The sequence below is a fragment of the Palaemon carinicauda genome, chromosome 24, assembly GCF_036898095.1.
Source record: "Palaemon carinicauda isolate YSFRI2023 chromosome 24, ASM3689809v2, whole genome shotgun sequence".
NCBI classification, from domain to species: domain Eukaryota; kingdom Metazoa; phylum Arthropoda; class Malacostraca; order Decapoda; family Palaemonidae; genus Palaemon; species Palaemon carinicauda.
This window is the reverse complement of record NC_090748.1, coordinates 38,926,738-38,936,823: the sequence shown is the minus strand read 5'-3', so window position 1 is coordinate 38,936,823 and position 10,086 is coordinate 38,926,738. Positions and strand designations below refer to the sequence as shown.

General features: G+C 34.9%; 1 protein-coding gene across 1 annotated transcript; it reads right to left on the bottom strand.

Moving 5' to 3' along the window:
- Nucleotides 1–1,760: 1,760 nt before the first annotated feature.
- Nucleotides 1,761–2,333, bottom strand: LOC137618335 (uncharacterized). The gene has a single exon (XM_068348502.1). The coding sequence runs from the start codon at nt 2,331–2,333 to the stop codon at nt 1,761–1,763; it is 573 nt and encodes a 190-aa protein (XP_068204603.1).
- Between the last annotated feature and the right edge of the window lie 7,753 nt (nt 2,334–10,086).

The following is a 10,086-nucleotide window of genomic DNA, read 5'->3' as shown; positions in this document are numbered from 1 at the left end:
CGTTCAACAATTCGGGGGATGGGAGGTACAGGGGAAGAAACGTTACAACAACGTCACTGAGGGACTTCATCACTTTTGCGAATGTGTGGGTGGCTAAGACTGGCTTTAGCCTCATTTTCTTTAGTAAAAAAGTTAATGAAACGTAATTGGCAATGCACAGTATTTCCCAAAATTAGGACATTGTATGAAGCACTCCCTGCTTTGATATCATGGATATCCATCAGTTATTTTAGGAGTTATTTAAAAAAAAAAACACTATTACACGGCCTCTGGAAACGATAGTAGGTCAGTATATCTAACACAAGGGAAGAAAAAGGAATCCAAAATTAGAATGTAGAGCAAAAAATATCATTATGTATCAATAAATTTCTATTTGCTAACGTATCTAAATTTATTTTTACTGAAACAGAAACATTCGCATCGGGTATTTACTGCAATCTTCCTTAATCTCAAAAACTTACACCCACGTATTGCAGAGATTTTCAATTAATCCTTATAAAATATATAGAAGTAAAATAAAACACCCCCAAACTATAATTGGGGTGAATTAGACATCCAAGAAATTACTGTACTTTTACATACTTCAATATCTAAATAAAATCACAGACTACTTACTTATGTAAGTAAGTAGTCTACTTATGTTACTTATGTCCGGTTTAGTGCGCTGCAACAGGGTCATCAACTATCTTGACCGCCCCATAGCTCCAATGTAGCTGGATCCATCTTCCAGTCCAGGATTGAGTTGGTGTTAGGAGATGTATACCCCTTAACAGGAGGCTTGTCAGGAATTCGCTGGAGCAAAGATGAGAGTTTTTTTGAATATATATATATATATATATATATATATATATATATATATATATATATATATATATATATATATATATATATATATATATATATATATGTATAAATACATATACATAAGAATATATATATATAATATATATATATATATATATATATATATATATATATATATATATATATATATATATATATATATATATATATATATATATATATATATATATATATATATATATATATATATATATATATATATATATATAAGTATATATATATATATATATATATATATATATATATATATATATATAAGTATATATATATATATAATATATATATATATATATATATATATATATATATATATATATATATATATATATAATATAGAGAGAGATTGAAGTCTACTGGTAATAGGAATTATCTAACCTAAAGTATATTGAGTGTAATGAGAAGTGAGATTTTAATTGGGAGGGGAGAGAAATGCAACTTACTTTATTACCATAGACTGCAGGTTTATATACAAAAGTTCCACCCCAAGCAGGTCACAAATTTTTTAAACAAAATAATTCATTAAAATGCATGCTTAAACAGCTTATATTGACAATGAAATGTAGAGCGAGATATACGTTAAAAAAGAGAATACTGTAACAGTGTACGAGCGTATGATCATTTCAATGAAACACCACCTGTAAAAAGACATACTTGTGAAATTGGGCACCTTGCTCTTTGGAAGTGTTCTGCAGGTGGATCATAATGCAGAGATACTGTCGTTTTAATCGATCAATGAAGATTAAACCCTCTTTGCAAGAAGTTTGATTAAGAAATCCTTCGGATTACGACGAAACAGCAACAAAGGGCCCATGTAATTGGGCATTGGCAGTAGTTTTCTAGTGTCGTTGCAAAGAAAAACATGCGTGGCAGAGGCCAAATATGTAGGTATATATTAGTTATCTGGGTCTTGTTCCTCTGTGGGCATAGAGTATATTTTCCACAATGTGAAGTAGGCGCTGGTGATTTTCGAAGGCTGTTGTAGACAGAAAAAGTTTAGCAGCTGAGACATCTGTGGTGTTTTTAGTTCTTCTTAGTCCCAGGAAAATCCATGAAATCATGCTAAGCCAGTTTGAGTCTTTGCAGCTGGACATCATCGCTTTTTGGAGGGTGCATTGAAAGCCATCTACCACTTTATTGGTAGCAGGGCTGTCGGCAGTTATATGAGGTATAGTGATTCCAAGGAAATTAACTAATGATGTCCACAATAGAGAGGTGAAAGCTTTACTCCTCTTAGAGGTAATATGCAAAAGGATATCAAATCTCACTATCCACCCTGAGAGTAAGGTATATGCTGATGAGAGGTACATTGCCGTTTCCATGGTAATGACTTTAGGCCAGTGAGTGGAGCTGTCGATACCGGTAAACAGGTAATGATGTCCTTGTGATATGTGTAGGACACCTACTACGTTGACGTGAATGTGGGCAAAACAAAGCTGTGGTTGAAGAAAGGTGCCTACTCCTGAATTCATGTGTTGATGTACTTGTCAAGTGTGTCATGATATACAGGCTAACACACAATTCTTAGCATTGTTAGTAATGCCATGCTAAATGAACTACTTGTTCAGTAGCTGTGCAGTAGAGGGATGTAAGAGGCTATGAACGAAATCAAACACCAGTCGGCACATGGAGCAGGTATCCCTGGTCATGGTCTATTGGTACTAATGTCAAAGAGGAGGGAGGTGCTGGGGTGTTCAAGGGCAACCTTTTTGAAACAGTGAGGTGTGCAGGATGTCCTACATTCTTAGTACTCTGGATCTTTTTGTTGGTTCTTCTGCCAAGCCTTTTTCATCCAATACCAGGTGAATGGCAGCCAATGTGATTCCAGCCAACCAACGGCAACTTGATTCAATGGAGAGATGTCGGCGTTGACGGGCAGACCAGAAGGAGGAGTATCTAGCACAGGCAGTCCATATGAATAATCAAGGGCATACCATCTAGGAATGACGAATGTGACAGACTGCCAAATGCACCACCAGTTATTCGTGGTCGAAGGTAGAGTAGTCGAATTCTACCTTGAACAATGGGCGGTCGGAATATTGATTACCTGTTCGAGTACTACACCAACAGTGATGTCGCTGGCATCAGTGGAGAAAAGCAAATGGCAAAGGAAAAGTGAGAGTAGCAGTGGTTGATAGTGTATTCTTTGTGGTGCAGGCCGCTTCTTTAATACAACACCACTTCAGGTTTTTTGGTTTCCATTCATAGAGGCTTGTGGGAATTGATAATATTAGTTGATCATCCTCAAGAATTCTTGCTGCCCTTTGATGATTGTTGGAGTGGGGAAGTTCTGAACAGTTGCTACCTTCTCAAGGATGGGGTGTGGACTCCTTCAGAAGTGTTGATATGCCCTAGGAATGATACTTCTTTGGCACCGAAGGTACTTTTATCATACCAGAAGACAAGGCCGTTCTGTTGTTGGCTGCTGAGCATGATGCATAGGTAAGTGAGGTGTTCCTCTTTGGATGAAGAAAAGAAGAGTATGTCGTCCAAGTAACATACATAGAAGGGGAGGTCCCCTAAGAGGTTACCCATTTAGCGTTGAGAAGTGACCCCAGCATTAGGATGGCCAAAACAAGATTAATTGAAGGTTTATGTACCGAATGTGGTGGTGATAGCCACCTTGGGGATGAGTTTTGGGTTTATGGCAACCTGATAATACCTCTTGCGAGGGTCAACTGTAAAGAAAATCTCCACTTTGTCTAAATAGGAGGTCATGTCAGCATTGTTTGGGAAGGGATAGATTTTTTTTTTTTTTTTTTTGCATGTTCAGGTGCCTCTAATCCCCAATCGGATGCTTATGGCCTCTTTTCCTCATGATGATGTATGAGGGTGACGACCATGGGCTTGAGACATATTGGCTAAAGCTTATGTAATCCATTTTGACGAACAGTTATTTAGTGGTGGCAAAACGATCAAGATTTAGCCACCTCAATTAGGCAAACACTGGGGGCCCAGTCATCTTGATAGGGTGATAAATACCATTTTTTTTTTTGGCAGGAACTGTGGGAGTTTAGACAGAAAACTTCTCGATACAACGTGAAGAGATGGGCATAGGCATTCGTAGGTGTGCTGATATGGAGAGGAAGGTCGTAAGGGACGGATTGAATACGTGTTAACGAGTAAGAATCATCGTTGACAAACCGTCGCTGAGTGACATCAACCAGAAGGGGGAATATGATAGGATATCAGCACCAAGAATCAACAATATGCCTCCATCAATGAGAAACTCCAAATTATATTTGGCTCTTTGGAATAATAATGGGAAGGTTTTGTAACCGTAGGTTGTTATCACAGATCCACTGGTCTCTAACAGGTTTGTACCCATGTCTAACAAAAATGGCACCCCCATAACTGCGTCATGTGAAAAGCAGAGATTAGTTGCAGGGAAGACCTCCACCACAAGCGATTGCCAACTTTCATGCTTTTTTGGCCATTGACAGCCGTTCGCTCATTTCTTTGCAGCAGTCCCGAATCTGGCGTAGTAGTAGCATAACTTTTACCGATGGGTGCCAGTAAGTAGGTATAGAGGTCGTTGCTTGGGGAAGCAGTGAGGGGAAAGTCACCGCTCCTGCACTTTAGGACAGGGTAGGTGTGTGTGTACTAGTGCTTCACATCAAATTTAATCAATGATGAATATTTTTTCTCTTCGTCAGGAGTAGCAACGTTGATGGAAGTCTTGAAGGTGATGAAGTGGCTGTCCATATGGGCATCGACTCTGGTCATCAGGTTCTTTATGGGAAAATAATGATAATGGGTATGGCAGCGCATACAGGTTTATGTGAGTCTTGTACGCAAATGGCATGAAGTAGGTTAACCTAACGAGGATAGGTGTCTGCAGCAGGTTCCAGCGAGCAATACTGGTAATTTTCCCTTAGGGCTAGCGAAACCTTTTGGTTCCACATCTGTTGTTGAGACCTGACAAAGTCTGGCTATACGGGTGGCTGTTTATGACAAGAACTGCTTCAAGAGGTATGTTTTGAGAATATCATACGCTATTCTAATAATTCAAGTAATGTGCAATAAAAAGCACTACTTTTCTAAATTTATATTTTTGTAGTAATGACATTATTGTTTTGCTCAGATATTTGTAAATTATATACACTCTTAAAAAAATCGTAATGTAAATCGGCAATTCTTAGTAAAATATGCTGTTCATAGCCATATTTCAGTAAAGTACAGGCAACCGTAATTTTACCCTAATCTGTTATTATCTTTTACGGGTTGGTAAGGGTAATATCACTCCTTTACGTCAATATAATGGTTTTTAAAACAGTAAATGCCTGGCGACATTTATTGCAGGATTTTTAACATTTTATACAGCAAATATTTAAACATGAATAAATCCATGTATGATTATGTAATTTCCTTACAAATTGGTTACATGATACATACTTATTTGCCTTGAATATAAACATCAAATACTCTATAAGATCTTAATATATCAAGCCTTGTTTGCTCTCCAGATAAAACGACCAAAAGTGGAAAGAGAATTTCAGAAATTTAACTGACATTTCATTTTGTTTTGAAAAAACAGCATCAAGGAAAGTAAATATCAATATATTTTGGTTTATTAATCAACATATCTAAGCTTCAATAATACTTTCCTATCAAGGAAAGTAAATATCGATGTATTTTGGTTGATTAATCAACATATATAAGCTTCAATAAAATAGTATTTATTTATTTCAACATCCTCCACCTCACAGAGAAGACTAAATAATATGATTATGATACTTAATACTAGTAAGAACTTTCGAACGTTTTATCACAGAATGTGTTCCCAAAAGGAAATTGCTCTTTATTTACTCTAGACAATCTACACAGGTACATCTTAGGCGCTGTTTACATTTAAGCCCCACCTTACCCCAAGAGGAATCTCTCTCTCTCTCTCTCTCTCTCTCTCTCTCTCTCTCTCTCTCTCTCTCTCTCTCTCTCTCTCTCTCTCTCTCTCTCTCTCTCTCTCTCTCTCTCTCTCTCTCTCTCTATATATATATATATATATATATATATATATATATATATATATATATATATATATATATATATATATATATATTAGCGTTTGCATACCTTTTGGGAACAATTCTAAAACTAATTTTATTTGAGAAGCTTAAATAAGAATCCCTGGGTCAATGTTTAAATACATTGCCAAAGGAGACGTCAAATATTAGGCCAATATTCTTTTCATATAACCCGGAATATTTCCATCAAAATTTAGCCCTAGTCTAAACTTGAGAAAATATTACACGAGTTAATGTTAAGCAAAATCATTGAAGAATAAACTCCTTGGGATACTGGGAACTTTCATTATGCCCTATTTAATCAACGTGTGGGGCTTTATACTTTGTAAGACATTTGACATCAAAAATAAATATAAAACATATAATTCTTTTCTTATACTCTTGGTACTTAAGTAACGATTAATGTGTTTTTTTTTCCACGAGATTTGCTTGAGCACCGTACTCCAATTATCTTTTTTTGAAGTTTTGATTTATTTGAAATTAATATATCATTTTCTATTTCTTAACTAAAGACATTAGTGAGGAAAAATAATTGGATACGCACTGTCAAATCTCAATCGGAATGTTCCTCGTTCTTTCTGTCTATCCTTCAAGATTTCATTCTGTTATCGTAATCATATGCAGTAGTCATCTTAAATATTACATTACTTTATCTGTTTATCAAAACATTTTGGCCACATATACTAAATGAATATCTTATTCTACCTTTCATGATTGTATCAACAGTAGTTTATTCTTTTGGTATTTCCTTTATTAATATTATCATGGTTAATCATACTGTACGTTCTCCTTTCGTCTTGAAATTTGATAAAATTCGTCTTTTGTTTATTTCTATATTTCTTTCATGAATGTTATTTTGACAATATGACATCTAACTCAACCGTTAATCTAATAAAACCATTAAGGCGTGTCTTTTATACTATTTTACGACAGTTGTGTATGATTTGATATTTATTTCTAAGGAAGTTATAACAAATGTTCAAGCTTTCTGTTTAAAATGTTCACTGAGGCTTAGATGCAGGAAACATTGCAAGTTTCTTTGCTTATAGCAATTGTTGACAGTAGTGAGGTGGCTAACTTACGTTCAATAAAGCTTCAGACATTATGAGCAATTGATTAATTTTCTTCTTATTTTCAGTTCAGTGGGTGCTTGATGTGATTGGTAATGGATAGGACATTATTTCTTCAAATCACCCCAAAAAAAGAAATATTTTCTTAAGCAACTTATTACCTTTCCGTTTGATCATTAAAATCATCACCACCATCATCATCTCCTATGCCTATCGACGCAAAGGGTCTCGGTTAGATTTTATCAGTCGTCTCTACCTTGAGCTTTTAAATCAATACTTTTCCATTCAGCAATTACATGCTCCATTGTCCTCAGCTACGTGGGCCTGGGTCTTCCAACTCTTATAGTGCCTGGTGGAGCTCAATTGAACGTTTGCTAAACTAATCTGTCTTGGTGAGTGCAAAGAACATTCCCAAACCATCTCAATCTAATCAGCCATCACAATGATCTCATCATATATGGCACTCGAGAAATCTCTATTGTGATTCCATTTCTAATCCTGTCCTGCAATTTAACTCCCAATATTCTTCTGAGGGCTTTGTTCTCAGATATACAAAATCTCTTGGATATTTATTCATTGTCATACCACAACTAGTGTCTATACAGTATTATTGATTTCACTAGACTGATATAGAGCTTGATTATTATACATAATCTTAGGCTATTTGACTTCAAAGTTTTACTTATCCTAGCCATTGATTGAATTACTTTTTTTCAATCTTTCATTGAACTGCAATTTTAAAGACCCTGTATTTGAGACCATAGTTCTTAAATATTTGAATGATCCTACCTAATCAATGCTTTCTTCTTTCAATGATATTTTATCTTCCGTTGCATATTCCGTTCTTAGCATCATCATTATCTACATGTGAAAGGAAAAAAATAATATGAGGAACACTTACCCATATAAGGCAAGGTTAATTCTATGACAGTCAGATATGAGAGTACACAGCAGTTCACCAAATCCGTACTAAAGAATTTTAATAGGGATTTTTCAAAGAAATTCGTGCAAAGATTTCATGAAGCAGCCCCAATCTGTAACAGAAACCCTTTCACCACGTTATTGTATCCCCCTACATATAAAATAATATCATGCTGTAAAATATAATTAAATTAGCAAACATAGAAGGGCGATCCGGAACCCCATCAACAAAAAATAAGACCAAAAAAAAAAAAAAAATATACACATTTTTACTCAAAACAAAAAACCATTAAACTAATTACATTCACCCAAATGGAAAAACTGACCTGAATATATGCCAAGGGCATATTGCCCCCATGGCCTTGGGTATACCATCGGCCATAATATTCGTATGTGTGTTTTTGGGGATATTAGTCATTTAGATGCTCATAGAACCGTCGTGATAAAAAACAAGGTCCTATTTTTTTCTGTACACTTAAGATTCTTGTATCATTTCAAGATAGGAATGAATTCGCTAAAACCATCTTCCAATCCACGTGTAACACGGAGGAAACGTTCATTGCCATCAATGAGTGAAATATGTTATCTCGTTTGCAGTGAGTGATTAATTATTGTTGTGTGTTTTGGGTAACTAAAATCCTCGTCTCTCATTTAACAATGAAATATAGCTAAAATAGTTTCTATAGATTTTGGAATAATAAAAGTTTCCATTACTGCATAAAAGAGATTGTAATGTTCAACACTAGTATTGTGTTACACAAGACCTTATTAAATAGGATTGAAGGAACAAACGTAAGAGCTCATGTGCTTTATCATCTACAAATACTACTTTTCAATAGATTTATTGTCATACAGAAAAAAAAAATTACTCATTGTTATGAAATATAAAATTTATTTTATTGGTTAGAATACATAAAAGAATTATGATTGAAATTTTATCACTACTTAAAAATGCTATGTAAGTTTAGTTTATGGAATATCCACAAAAAATGAAATTCACTGAAAAGAAAAAGAAAATTTGGCTTCGTCTGCCCTACCCAAATGAATTTTTAGTAGGTTTTCAAGTATCTGAGGGATAAATTGGTGTTTCTTCTGTACAGAGCGGGTCGGAATTTTGGGATCGGTTTCCTAATTTATCAACTCCACACTAAAATTTCCCTTAATTTTTATGTCGTAGAGACATAAGCTTCCAATTATAATAATGCCTACGGCTCTACCTCATTCAACTTAATGGGTGAGGATCCCAAATATTCATTTCCCAGTAATAGCACGACAGAAAAAAAAATAGAAATGTTATTACAGTAATTCTGTTAGCAAATAAAAACTTCCATGAAGAATTCTGTCTTTGATTCACACCTTTATGATAACACTATTTTTGTTTACCTTTGGGAACTAGATCTTTTCACTTAGATTTCGGTCTTTTTCATCATTAAAACAAACTTTATCATTTGGTTACACTTTTACACTCTTCGCTACTTTTACAACTCGTAAAGCTGACTATTTGAGCATTCTGGTATGAATAGATGACGAAAAATTGACGATATAATCTAAAATATTTCAAGGCAACATGAATGCAGTTGATTTGATAAGAGTTTTCTATAAGGTGTGATATTTATTTGAGAATAAGGAATCACTGAAAATCACTCATAAAAAACTCATTTCAAGAACGATCTATGCATTTTAAAAGTAATGAGAGTATTAAGGGAATATAATTCCAGTAGCACATATAGTAAATGAATGGATAGGATTATAACAAAACCATTATGAAAATTTTCCTTAACTCTAACTCAACCGGTATCAGAGTTTATTCTTTCCAAGTAATTTAGCAACTTAATTCAACATCAGTATTTCCCAATAAATGTCTTCCTAAAGGATTTGTGAGACCATTACATAAATTTCATTGGGCTGAGTCGAGAACTGAAAGGCTGCATTCAAAGTCATCGTTGTGGGTATGCTACTTTACTTACTTTGATGGCTGCTTTTCCGGTACCATGCTTCAGGAGAACCCCACTCTCTACAGGACCTCCGCTGTCGTTTTACCTTGTTCGTTACTTAACTTTACTCTGATGGCTGCTTTTCCAGTCCCATATAGCAGGGGAACCCCACTCTCTGCATGACCTCCACTGTCGTTTTACCTTATTCGTTCAGATCATTAAACGTTTCATGTCTCATGTTCTTCCTTTACTGTTAAATCGTAACTGTCAAAAGAC

What these genes read in the sequence shown, in the direction of transcription:
- LOC137618335 (XM_068348502.1), bottom strand. Translation starts at nt 2,333, where the DNA reads ATGAATTCAGGAGTAGGCACCTTTCTTCAACCACAGCTTTGTTTTGCC.